Source organism: Epinephelus fuscoguttatus, linkage group LG17 (assembly GCF_011397635.1).
Source record: "Epinephelus fuscoguttatus linkage group LG17, E.fuscoguttatus.final_Chr_v1".
NCBI classification, from domain to species: Eukaryota; Metazoa; Chordata; class Actinopteri; order Perciformes; family Serranidae; genus Epinephelus; species Epinephelus fuscoguttatus.
The window spans coordinates 5,607,031-5,620,951 of NC_064768.1; the positions used below are offsets into that span (position 1 = coordinate 5,607,031).

Consider the following 13,921-nt stretch of genomic DNA (forward strand, 5'->3'; position numbering starts at 1 on the left):
AAATTTAATACTGGAACTGCCGCAAAAAAGATAAGAGAGATAACACCCTACAGCGTTCAATTTATATTTTCTGTTTGTGTGAACAGAATAGTTCGTGAAATGTTTGTTGTGTTAAAACGTAGTTTTATTGTGAAGGTGTGAACTGGAAGTGTTGTATTTTTACTGCGACAGGTTTTAGCTGTTGTCTCTTAGCATGTTAGCATGTCAGCAGCGGTTACCGGGCAGTCTTTCTCCCGGTGTTTGTGTAGTTAAACATTCTAACCGGAGATCTGTGGCGACCGGAAAACATGAAACACGGACAGATAGAGGGAGACAGAGGTGAGAGACACGTCGGTACTGTGTTTACAGCTAATGTTCCCGGTAATCAGGAGACAACAACACAGTATTTGTAACGTTACCATCAGTGCCTTTAAAAATGGAGTGTTTGAAAGTATAAGTACATTAAATATGACATATTTGTGTCCATAGCATTAAGTTACGTTACTGCAGACTACTTTGGCATCAAGTACCAGATGCAATGGGGGAAGAAGTACTCTGGTCTTGTAACGTACTTAAGTAAAAGTACTAACGGTAATGCCACACTGTCAAAATACTCCTCTAATGTTACAGGTAAAGTACATGGTATTCACTGCAATGAAAGGGGACAGAAACCGGCATCTGTAAAGCACCTAAAGCTGTCAGTTACATGCAGTGCAGTCAAAAGAACAATGTTTACCTCTGAGATGAAGTGGAGTAGAAATAGGCCAAGTATAAAGTACAAGTAGGGGTGAATTAAGGGTTACTGAGACATAAGTTCAAATGGGACAGTATAACTATATGGGGTTTATTTTATCACCTGATGGGAGAGGGAAAAAAATAAATAAAAAAACCTTCTTTTTTTTTTTGCTGAGCCATAGCTGTGAAACCACATGATCAAAACTGAATGCCCTCATAGGTGTGACATCACATAGGTGGGCGGGGCAAGATTCAAACAGGAAGTTGACCCTGCAATCGATTAAGCGAGGAAAATGATATGAGCTTGCTAGTTTTAATCATATAGTCACAAAATTGTCATAGCTAATATATTGTTCAAACATGGAAACGGACATGATGTACTATTGCTACAAAATTAGTAAAAAAAAATATGTTCATATTTCGTGTCTGTTTTTTATTAGGCTGATTTTATTTTGTTCCATTAGCCCAACACGCCTTAACATATTGGGACAGTGTTAAAGGACGTTCGATCTTGCAATAGAGAACCAGTGTGTATGCACAGTATGCACTTGATTAGTGCTTCCCAACCTCTTCATGTGTGAAAAACCCTAATCAACAATAAAAAAATGTTTATCGCTTACCTGGATTTTCTTCTTTTTTTTTGCAGGCCATTTTTGCTAGCTGAACTAGTCAGCTAGCAAAAAGCACCAAGTTTACACCAATACACTATCCAAGCCAAATCTAACACTTAGCCTTGACCTTCGATCAGAAGATGGTGAACAATCAAAGAATTCTTTTGCTCAACATGCTGAAATGTCAAAGTGCAGAATTATTTTGAAATGAATAAAAAGATTTATCTTTTTTCTCCACTCAGAGGAGCAGGGGGCTTGTTACCCAGAATCCTTTGAGGTTGGCGCCTCTGAGCAGCAGCTCTTTGAGGAGGTGGAGGTTAAGGTGGAAGAAGGCGATGGTGATGAAGACTATCGTCAGGATCCAGACTTCACGTTCAAGGAGGAGGAAGTTGATGATGGCGATGTAGACTGTTGTCAGGGTTCAGGCCTCAGATTTAAGATGGAGGAAGAGGAAGATGATGATGATGATGAAAACTTCCGTCAGGATCCGGACTTAAGTTTTGAGGTGGAGGAAGAGGATGATGGTGATGTAGAGTCCTGTCAGGATCCAGACTTTAGTCCTCATCAGAAAGCCAGGAGGAGAAATCCGTCATCGTCACAGAGCAGCGGCGGGAAGGCAGGTGGCAAGCTGAGAGCCCGGGCAGATGTTAAAGTGAGGAAGGAGCATCAGTGTAACGAGTGTTCGAAGAGCTTCGACCGTCCGAGTCGTCTAAGGATCCATCAAAGGACTCACACCGGTGAGAAACCGTTCGAGTGCTCTGACTGTGACAAACGCTTTAAGAGTAAATCCATCCTGTCAGCTCACCTGAAGACTCATGGTGGCGAGCGGCCATTCTGCTGTCACGAGTGTGGGAAGTGTTTCCTACAGAGGCAGGCGCTGGTGGAGCACATGAGGACTCACACGGGCGAGAGGCCCTTTACCTGTCAGCTCTGTAGCCTGAGCTTCTTTGCTAAGAGTCACCTGCAGCGCCACCTGCTGACCCACACAGGTGAACGCCGCCATCAGTGCGTGGAATGCGGGAAGTGCTACAAGAGGAAGGAGCACCTGAGCAGTCACATGCGCGTCCACAGCGGCGAGCGTCCGTTCAGCTGCATGGACTGTGGCCGCAGCTACAGAGAGCGAGGACGCCTTCAGCTGCATCTGAGGACACACACAGGTGACAGCAAACGCCATGCCTGCACGCTGTGTGGCCTGCGCTTGGTGTCGGCCAATCACCTGCAGAGACACATGCAGACACACGGTGGCGAGCGGCCGCACCGCTGCCCTGACTGCAGCAAATGCTTCAGCAGGAAAGACAAGATGATGGAGCACATGAGGATCCACACCGGAGAAAAACCGTACCAGTGCTCCAAGTGTCAGCTCAGCTTCAGGTGGAGGGCGGCACTCAACGCCCATAACCATACTCACTCTGTGGAGAAAGAGCAGCTCTGATTGGACAGCCAGGACTCAGGCTGAGATTTAATCGGCACTTTACTGGACAACAGTCAGGTGATATTTTCACCTGTAAAGAATCAGAAGTTCAACACACACCGCATGCCTTTTAGAGTCAGGAGAAGAAGTCCAGGTACAGAAGAGGACAGTTGATTTTTATTAGAAATTAAAACTTCCCTGAATGTGGGACAACATGTTGACTACAGAGACTTTACCAGCTGGAATTTACTCCCCTGGTGAGTCCATACACAGGAGTCAGTGTTTCCCCTAGGTTAGTTTTTTTTTTCTTGTTATTTACGTGACAACGCCTGAATGCAACACAGGCTCCCCTCTAATTGAGTGTGTGAAGACTGCCGTGCTGCAGTGCTGTGCGAGCGGCGTGTTTGACTGTGCATAACAGCAGTCTTTTGATGGTCAGGAAAATGCGGCCCGAGCCGTGCTCTAGTGTGCTCATCTGCGTGCGTGCGTGCGTGTGTGTGTGTGTGTGTGTGCGTGTGTGCTCATCTGTGTGCGTGCGTGTGTGTGTGTGCGTGTGTGCATGCGTGTGTGCGCGTGTGGTGGTGCCTTTATCCAGGATTTTTTGGCTTCCTTTTTTTACAGTGAGAGGAAGTGGAAACAAGTCATCTATCTTTATATACAGTCTGTAGATTAAACAGTGTGTAAAATTAAGGAGGTTCGATTCACAGCTGTCCTCCATCACAGTGTTCTGCTGTATTTGTACTGTCAGTATCTCAGAGAACTTCAAAGACAGTTAATGTTTGGATGTACATTTCCTTTTATGCATCAATATGTCTGTTTCTGTACTGGCATTTGTTAATTTATGAATCAACCTATTTCAGCGATGACTAATGACTTCACAGAGTTTTTTTAGATATTGATTGATCACTTTTATTTTAAAACCAACACACTGACAAAGAGTCTGTGTTATGTTACGTCAAGTCTGTAATGAATGATTAAAAATGTCTGAGACTCCTCATGTGGAATTAAAACTGAAAAAAGGATCAATCTGTTTTTGTTTTTTTTATCATTCTAACAAACTGGAGTTATGTTTTAACCAGTAGAGGGCACAGTGGTTAAGTGGTTAGCATTGTTGCCTCACAGCAAAAGGGTTCCTGCTTCGAACCCTGGGGTGGGGGAGCCATTCCTTGTGGAGTTTGCATGTTCTTCCTATGTCAGCATGGGTTTTCTCCGGGTGCTCCAGCTTCCCCCCACAGTCCAAAGAAGTGCAGGTTAATTGATAACTCTAAATTGTCCATAGGTGTGAATGTGAGCGTGAATGGTTGTCTGTCTCTATGTGTCAGCCCTGTGATAGTCCAGACCTAACTATCTGACCTGTCCAGGGTGTATTGCAGTTACATTTTAACCAGAAGAACTTGAACAGTTACACGGTCACATATTTGCACCTCAGCATCAAATAAAAAGAACATTTAGAGCTGAAATTCAATATTTATTATTTCACATTTTTTCACTTTGATTTATTTGGTTTTTAGGTTTTGACCTGGTCTTATTTTTTATGTTGTGTGAATCATGAAGAAGGTATTTTGAAGACAGTAAGGTGATGTCACTGTGTACCTGACAGTCTCAGGTTGGGTTCAAGGGAAAATAATGGTTCAAAAAAATAAAAAATTGCTCCCAGCTAAAAAAAATTTTACAGTTAATTTGATGTTCAGTTACAGATTTATTGATTAATTACTTAGAGTTTGATATTCACAGGTTGTCCACAGGTCCTTAAAAAGTCTTTAAATGTCTTAAATTCAATGTTACAACAATAAGGCCTCAAAAGTCATTAAATTGTCTTAAACCTGAATTTGTGAGGTAATTTTATCTAATTTCATGTATCCATTTGTTTAGTGTCTTTTTGTTAAAATGAGTGAAGCCTTTCTATGTAAAAGTCCATGTTTTTAACATTAATTTTACTTCACACTTGCACTTACCTGTTTGCAAAATGTACATCAGTTTTACTCCCTCTAATAAGCATATTCCTACATAACACTTACCTCTATACAAGACCACATAGGCTATATACTACTTACCTGCAATGCTTACCTGTTATACTTTAATAAGTAAAACATAATTTACCCAAACATCTGTCCTAAATTTGGTTAAAAGTGTCTTGAAAGGGTCTTAAATTGAACTGATACCTGTAGACACCCTGATTCAGTTGTTCATATATCTACTATTTTGGCTTCAATGCTCAGTTAACCATTTCTAGTAAATCAAAGATTGTTGATTTCTGACAGTGACAGTTTGTTTCAGGTGATCTGGGTTTTGGTTTCCTGTCGCCCTCTGCTGGTTCACAACACAAAGTTGTGACTGTAAAGTTAATCACACAGAAAGTTGATCATCCCTCCATACTTACTGTAGTTGCAACTTGAATAATTTACTTTTTTTTCTAATAATATTGACTTGAATTGAAAATCAATGCAGATTTTGTAATTAAAAAGATAACATTTGTTTTTATAAACATAAAACAGAAAAAGAGATTTTGACCAGTAAGCATATCAGAAGAAGAAAATATACTTAATTAATCCCAGAGGGGAATTTTTTTCACCCTGTTGTCATATACACACAGGCCTGAAAAACACACATGCACCAACAGAACCTATACATGCATTTAATGGAGAAATGTCAGAGTGAGAGCCCCAAGCAGTCGGGGGTTCGGTGCCTTGCTCAGGGGCTCTTCAGCAGTGCCCAGGAGGTTAACGGGGACTTGAACAAATGACCCTCTGGTTCTCAACACAAGTCCCTATGGACTGAGCTAGCACCACCCTGGATGATTGTGATTGGTTTAGAGACACAAAAACAAGCCAGAGCGTTTTTTTCCCCCCTATTAGTAGGGCGAATCAAAATCTGTAGATGTTCAACTTACTGTCTTCTCTCCTGACACAGATGTCCTGCTTTTGGCAATGGCCAACTAGTGTTGCACGGTATACCGGTACTGAAATAGTACCGCGGTACTAGAGTATTCCAAACGGTACTATACTGCATTTGGAAAATACCGGTACTTTGAAATTTATTCAATTCATTAATTTAGTTAATTTATTTTACTCATTTATGCACACAAACGCCTTTCTTGATCCTATTGGAGCACAGATTGCGCAAGTGGTGTGTATGACAACACCTGTATCAACATTCGCAGCTGGCGCACGTGAAAAAAGGCAAGAGAAAGTCTGAATCGCAAAGGGAGACAACACGAGACAACACAAACTTGGTGGAACATTTGAGTTACCAAACCGTGACGTCCGTACAACACTATGGCCAACTATGACTTGTTTGCGAAGACCACTGCAATCTTGATGGTATCAGGTGCTCTACAGATCCAACCTTTCTGGGATATTGTCGGTCCAGAAAAGGCAAAAGCATTATCTGCACTGAGTGCATTCTCTGTTGCTGACTGTATGGTTTGCAAGAGTTGTTTTAAGCTCAGTTCACACTACATGACTTCCAAAGTACTTTTCACACTGCACAACTTGTCTTGTCATTGGGTGTCATTGTGGTTTTCACACTACATGACTGACCAGCAACAAATGGGTCACATACTAAAATATCCTTCACCAGGAGGAATCTCTAATGAATAGGCTCATGACTTGGGATGCGCATGTCAACTTGTGGTGCTTACAAATATCATAGGTAATTTATAACTTAAAGAAACATTACAGATTATTATACATTGTATGCAATAATCCACCTTCTCTGTCCCTCTCTCTGTTACTCTTTCCAAAGATACCACATTACAAGCTATGCCATAGTATGAATTGGTATATACTTCCAGTCTTCGCGGTGGGCGTCTCTCCACCGCATACCCCAAGTTCATTTTGAAGTGTACTGAATGTTGTGTGGGTGGATGAAAGCAGATTTAAAACATTACAACACAAAATTTATGTTTGTTTCTTATTTTGCTGCTCGAATTATCTGCTAGCTTAATGTCTGATATCAACCCAGTGAGAGATCATGTCAGTTGTTGCCAGATCTTGCCAGAGTGTGTTGCTAAAAGAGAGACATTTTCTCTTGATCTGTAAGTATGAAAGATGCCATTTTGGTGTCAATATGCTTAGAAGGGGCAGGGCTGGGTGAAAAATGGGTCCAGTACTTACTTCAGTGACTATGAGGTGAAATAATTGGTCATAATCTGTACTCATGTTCACATTTCCCATTAGAGTGAACAGACTCAGGACTGCTGCTAGTCTCCTAAAGGGGCAGAGCAGTGGTGAAGCCCACGTGACACAGATACAGAGGGGAAAAAGCACCACAGGGCTCAGATCTTGTCTCTGTTCTCAACCTGTGTCTTGGGCTCTCATCAGCTGTAGCTTGCCGACAGAGTCCCTGACAGGTCCAGATGTTTAGCATGCTGAATATCTGGAGTGCGTCTGCATTGCATTGGTGACTTCTCACCTCACACTTTTGAACAGTTGTCGTTTGAGTACCAGAGTGTGGAGCCAACACTGATTTGCGTCTTATCTGGGGCCTCTGGTGGGGAGATCAAAAATACATTTTAAATTAGTGGCAAATCAGGGCTAAAGTCATGTAGTGTTAACTAGGCATAAGGCAACATGGTTCAAGAACTTCTTTAAAGCTAAGGATGACATCGTTGAAACTCTGAGAATGCTTTCAGATAATTCGGATAAGCAGTAACTCCCTTGCTCTTTTAGCATGTTTTTATTTTATGTTTAGAATGTGAGTCCAAGGGGCGTCGGTGGCGTGGTGGATGGTGATGGCGCCCATGTACAGAGGCGATGCCTCGCTGCAGCGGTCGCGGGTTCGACTCCGGCTTGCGGCCCTTTGCTGCATGTCGACCCCCACTCTCTCACCCCATTTCAATCTGTCCTGTCCATTAAAGGCAAAAAAAAAAAAAAAGAAATCTTAAAAAAAAAGAAAAAATGTGAGTCCATATGACTGGTTCCATCACTGACATTCCCTGCACTAAACTTGGTCATGAAAAGGGGCTAGCCTTAGCTCATGTTAATGTATGCAGCTTGCACAATAAGGTTGAGGAGATAGTTATTGTTAGAAGTAACTGTATTAATATTCTTGCCATTTCTGAAACATATCTTGATGATTTTTTTTTACTGATTCAGACATAAATATTGAGCGGTTCTCTATTTTTCAGAAAAGATAGAAATTAGTTTGGAGGAAGAGTCGCCATTTATGTTCAGAATCATTTTCCAATTTTAGTATGCTGTTTTTACTGTCCTCCTAGTACTGATGCTCTGTATTTTAATGGTCTGTGCGATATGTTTGATAAGTTATCTGACATGAATAATGAAATGTACTTTTTAGGTGATATGAACATTGATTGGCTGGGTCAGCCCGGTACTAATAAGAACCACGTACTTTCTATTTTGAATGCTTGTAATCTGTATCAGATTGTCACTCAGCCCACCAGAACTAGTATAGATAGTGATGGTATCATTGTGAATACATGTACTGATCACATATATACTGATGTTCCTGATCTATGTTCCAAAGTGGTCTCTATGCCAATTGGTTTTAGTGACCATAATATAATTGCTGTTACTAGAAAGATAAAACTTCAGAAAATCAGAGCAAATATTATTTATACGTTCATATAAAAAAAAATGAAGATTGCTTTCTCAATGATATATCAAGTATAAATTGGAGTGATGTATATAATGAGGAGGATGACCCTGAGACTGCACTCACTTTATTTATGTCCAAGTATATGAAGATTGTAAACAAGCATGCTCCTTTAAAAAAGTTTACAGTCAAGCATAAAAGAGCCACATGGATTAACCAAACTTTAGTGAATTTAATGACAGAGAGAGACGCTGCTAAAAAGGTTGCTATAAGATCTGGATTAATTGATGACAGACGTAAGTATTGCTCTTTACGTAAACTAGTCACAAAATTAAATAAAATGAAAAAGAGGGATTACTATAAACAAAGATTAAATAATGCTAAACTTGATGGAAAAATCTATGCAGTGTTTTTCATGAAATGATGAGTCGGAAAACATGTTTGTCCTCTCTTAAGTGAATCAAACGGTTTTGCTCTCATTAAACCAAATGACATTGCTGATAACTTTAACAATTTCTTTATGAAAAAGATTATCTGAACTTAGTGAAAGCATGAACACCTCTGACAACCATATGATGTAATCATTAATATTATAATGAAAGACAAAGTATGCACTTTTGAATTTCGCCATTTTGAAATCAGAGAGGTGAAAAGGCTTCTCTGCTCTCTCCCTGGCAACAAACTAGCTGGTGTAGACAATTTGGATAGTAATTTATTAAGGATTACTGCTAGTTGTATTTCATCTCCTGTGACTTATATCATTAATAGATGTCCATGTGTATGCAAATGTCCTATGTTGTGGGAGACAGCTAAAATTATCCCAATACCCAAAGATAAAAAATCTGTTTTTAATGAGAGCAACTCCAGACCGATTAGCATTATTCCTGTCCTGAGCAAAATCATCGAAAAAATTCTACACGTGCAAATTCATGATTATTTCTTTATGAATAATTTAATAACTATGTCTCATCATGCATACAGAACTGGCCACTCCACATCTACTGCTCTGATAAAAATGACTGGTTTAGAGCCATTGATAATTCTCTGATGGAGGGGGCTGTGTTGTTAGATTTCACTGCTGCCTTCGATTTACTTGACAATTCTTTCTTGGTAAAGAAACTAGAATGTTATGGTTTTGGACCACTGGCGCTAAAGTGGATCCATAATTATCTTCTCCTTCTTCTAGATCACAACAGGTGTATTTGAATGGTGGCCTATCGTACAGCAGTTATCTAGTATGTGGTGTGCCTCAGGGCAGTTGCCTTGGACCATTACTGTTCACTGTATTAATGATCTTGCTTGGGCTACTAAAAGTGCAAAAATGTTTTTTTATGCTGATGATTCAACCTTGTATTATGCGTTGGGGTGGAGGGGCCTGACTGGCACCTGGAAATACACCTGTGTTCAAAGAAGAACTCACATTAAAACAAAAATGGTGCTATTTTCCATACACGCCCTAAATAAGTCAATCCCATCTCAATCATAGTTTTCTGTTTTTTTAAAACAGTGTCAGTCTATAACAAATTATAAACTTATTCTACAGGGCCGTTGCAACCGGACAGGCAAACTAGGCAATTGTCTAGGGCCCCGAGCTGGAAGGGGGCCCCCAGAGACGGCTGACATTGGTCCATATAAATGACAATATGATGGAACCCCTATAGACACTGCAACAACGACAACACTTTGCAATCCCCCCTAATGGGGCCCCCTACTAGCTGCTGCTTGTGAGTGGCTAAGTAGGGTGACCAGATGTCCCGCATTGTGCGGGACTGGTATCCAGTGACATTTCAGGTATTAGCTGAGCTATTGCTATCTTTAAGCAGTGAAAGTTATTATTTATTTCTTTTTACTTGTAGGTTAGATTTGTTTATATATGCTACAGTGATCTGTTTTCCACAGAGCTCTACGGTGCAAGCATTTTATTTGCATTTGCGACTAAAAATAGTTTTGCACAAGCAAAACAAATTATTCAGGAGCACCCTGTGCGAGTACAGATTTCAACCAGCAGCAGAAACTGAAGGCAAATCCTGCGGGTTGAACCCACAATCCTTGTGGGTTGAACGGGGGTCACAGACGGCGTATTCCTGTCAAATACGGCGCAAGATAAGGGCTTACCGGCGATGGAGAAGTTCGGCTCCAGGTGCAATAATTTCCTCTTTGTTGATTTCATGACTGCCCAGAAGTACCTGAACAGCCAAGCCGTGGCAGCACGCAGGTATGTGGCGTGTCAGAGGAGAAATGAGCCGTTCACATTTCTCTCTTTGTGGCAGGTAACGGCACACAAACCTCACCGCACTTTAGGGATTGTTCTTTTCTTGTCAGAGGAGGAGGGTGGCTGGTTGATTTTTATTTCATTTATTTATTTTATTTTGATCCCCCCTATGTTAATCACTTATTGATGCTGTTTTTGAAGTATGAATAAGTCAATAAGTAATTTATTCCATTGAAATATTAGTGATGTATTAGGCCTATAGAAAAGTGATTTATCTTTTTATAAATGACAAAAGGCACATCTGCCTAATTTTTGCTGTGGTATCGTGATACTACACAGAACTGTGATACTTTCACTGGTATCGTACCATGGGTCCCAATTTTGGTACCATGACAAGTCTCTGATGACTAAACTTTGCGCTGGGGGTGGGTGTCCACATTGTCCTTCACAAACCTACTCCTTGTCCCACATTTAGTTTATTGGGACCTGGTCACCCTAGAGGCAGGGTGGGGTGGGGGTGCCTCCAAGGTGCCTCTTGCCTGGGGCCCCCAGAGAGTCTTGAAACAGCCCTGTCTACATAAACTATTTAAAAAACTATAATTTACCAATAAAAAACTATCAAGATAAACTAATAATTTCCTATTTTCTTTTGTAGATTTGTCTGATACAGGTAATGATGATTGCTGTGTAATATGTATGTTAATGTGTCCAATATAAAGTATCTGCAAGTGGATGTAATAGCAGCAGTAAGACACACTGTTGCTATATATACACCTAAAACTCTGTGTGTGTGTGTGTGTGTGTGTGTGTGTGTGTGTGTGTGTGTGCATGTGCATGTGTGTGTACTTCATAACTTGTAACTAGGGTGTAATAGGGCCCCTCATAATAGCGTGCATTGGGGCCCATTGTGACTACCTTACACCACTGGGAAGAACAACAGAAACACTTGATTAGGTTTGTGTGTGCTTCCTATTAATCAAAAGGAATCACATTAAGACATTCCAGAGCTGAGATGGTACATTTTGACAAGTAAGGCAGAGAGTAACAAGCTACCACCTACAGAGGATGTCCTGAAGCAGCTTATTGATAGGGGAGCAACATGTGCAAGCTCGAGTTTGGGGCTAGGCAAGCATTCAGCAGCAAGTAGCTTTGAATCCTCTGCAAAATGGCTACTACATGGATGATAAAGGCTAGTTGAGACCCACTATCCCTGATGGGCTCCTCAGGCCATCATTGAAATGGTGAGATGCCAGTGCACAGGATATTGTCAACACAAAGATGTTCCTGTGCTTCAAGAGACTTATGATGCACTGACCTTTGCTTTTGCAGTAAACAGTGTGTGTAAATGTATCCATGATGGTGCATACAGTTCATTGATGTAGTTCATTAATGCATAATTGATTCCATGATTGGTTCATATAAACAGTTAATTCATAGTTATTTACATTTACATATTTACATGTTGACATTTCATATTAAAAATTGGAGACATGATTGTATTTTCATAGTAGTTTTATTGAGTGACACATAATGTGATTAATTTGATTATTCCTATGTACATGGTCTACAAGCCTGGTCTCGCGTTGTTTGGAGACGTACTTTCACTTTCCTTTCCTGTTACGTACTTCCGCTTTCTTCATTCCTGACATGAAGAGATGATTGATGGACTGTCAGATGACCTCGCCGTTATTTGGCTATTTACAAAGTTTATAAGTTAGTTGTCGGACAAGACGAGACAACAAACGACATTAAGGACAATCACCTCCCGCTTCATGGACAATTCCCTCTTTTATGAAATGCAGCCAACGAGGTACTTTTGTTTCTTATTATTTGGTCAAATTGTATTGCTAGCTACATGTGTGTACCCTACGTTTTGTCTGGTCTAATTTACTTTATTTTATTATGTCTAATTGTGTCAATTGTGTTATTTGTATACAGTTTTCATGGTGTGATGGAGATTGGATGGCTTCATTAAACCAGCTCCTAGAAAACTACTTGTGTTCGTCGTGCCTGTGGGGGGATCCATAGTGTGAGAACCAGCCTTTGTACATGGGCGCCTGCTCTACCCACTGAGCCAGTGGGCACCCTGTCACAATGACATTTAAGGTGTCCTGATAGATTCATGTTGTCAGCTCATGCATTGAGTAACATTACAAGTAAACGTTCCACCTTGGCCCAGTGAATTAAGTTACTTCTAAAACATAGTGCGCTTGTTGACAAAAAGAGAAAAAACATATCTATGTCCATGTGGACGAGGCCTCACGGTGCAGCCATGCAGAGCTGCCAGCATGACTGCAGACTTGTTAATCCTGTTGCTCTGTGAAGCCGTTAAATGACAAACCTGTTGAGTCAAAGGTTGGCCAGTTGGAATAAACGCGACTCAACTTGTCTCGAGTTTGAAAACACTGAACGACAACAACAGGAAAATAAAAACTCATCATTGAGTAATCAACTCACACACACACACACACACACACATACACATATATATAGCTGTGTGTGTGTGTGTGTGTGTGTGTGTGTTTGTGTACTCAGCAGGCAGGGGCATGCAATGCTGCTGTTTCCACCCCTGCTTGTACAGTCATATCTCCGTGGTAACAGGGCCAGGCCCTTGCTGTGGAAACACACCACACCTCTGCTGTCCTGTTGGCTGAGAGTACACAAAGACAGAGACAGACGGGTGAGGTGTTAGAGTCCGCTCATAAACTCATAAAAAGTCACTGTGATGTCATCAGGTGAGTCTCCAGGTGAGTGGTAGGTTTCTCAGTGATCTCGACTGTTTGTCCTGAACCTGTCTCACCTGTCTCACTTCACCAGGCTGCCGCTGCTGGGTGTAAGTGAGCTTCCTGTTGACTCCCTGAGAGCGCAGACCTGCTGTGAGTCTTTACTTCTATGTTTTCATTGTAAATCTTTAGTTTCTTCATTGTGTCGTTTGAGAAAAGTTTGTAGTTTGTCTTCAACCTTTCAGTCTCCTTCGTTGTAACCTGGTCCTCTGAGATAAGAGCAGCACAAATACAGATTACTTCAGCAGTGAGATATGCGCATGACAAAGTCAACCTCAGACACTGTGTGGCCAGAAGTTTATTGACAGCCTGTAGTTTAGCTCAGTTTTGATCTGAGTCTAATTTTCCTGTGAGTTATTTGGATATATTATACTACAGATCTGCTAATATATAGGAGGTGAAGTACTCACATAATTATGTTTAATAAAAAAATGAAAAGTTTAATGCAAGTAAACAGAAACACAGGCTGCATTTTGCTTGTCATATACATTATAAATTAATAGGTTAATAAAAGGATAGGAATGTAAAAAAACAAGAAAAACTAATTTTTTTTGGTCATAAACAGCAACTAAAAAATATATAATTCAGTGCCTCATCATAAATTCTGTGTCCCTGATGCTGCAAAAATATCAGA

At 40.8% G+C, this 13,921-nt stretch overlaps 2 protein-coding genes across 8 annotated transcripts in view; both read left to right on the plus strand.

Annotated features, from left to right (window-relative positions):
- Nucleotides 1-177: 177 nt before the first annotated feature.
- Nucleotides 178-3,758, plus strand: LOC125904282 (gastrula zinc finger protein XlCGF7.1-like). Of its 2 annotated transcripts, XM_049601612.1 has the most exons (3): nucleotides 188-318; nucleotides 1,361-1,468; nucleotides 1,568-3,758. In XM_049601612.1, the coding sequence occupies exon 3, from the start codon at nucleotides 1,765-1,767 to the stop codon at nucleotides 2,755-2,757; it is 993 nt and encodes a 330-aa protein (XP_049457569.1). In that variant the 5' UTR covers nucleotides 188-318; nucleotides 1,361-1,468; nucleotides 1,568-1,764; the 3' UTR covers nucleotides 2,758-3,758. The 2 variants fall into 2 exon arrangements, with proteins under 2 accessions (XP_049457568.1, XP_049457569.1); XM_049601611.1 differs by lacking the exon at nucleotides 1,361-1,468 and having other exon boundaries at nucleotides 178-318.
- Nucleotides 3,759-13,095: 9,337 nt separating this feature from the next.
- LOC125904276 (BCL2/adenovirus E1B 19 kDa protein-interacting protein 2-like) overlaps nucleotides 13,096-13,921 on the plus strand; it is a 37,506-nt gene continuing 36,680 nt past the window's right edge. For 5 of the 6 annotated variants that reach the window (XM_049601598.1, XM_049601600.1, XM_049601603.1 and 2 more), the window contains exons 1-2: nucleotides 13,096-13,239; nucleotides 13,322-13,380. The gene's annotated coding sequence lies outside the window, so the exon portion shown is untranslated. Of the gene's footprint in view, nucleotides 13,252-13,321; nucleotides 13,381-13,921 lie in introns of all 6 variants that reach the window. The other variant, XM_049601599.1, reaches the window with a different exon arrangement.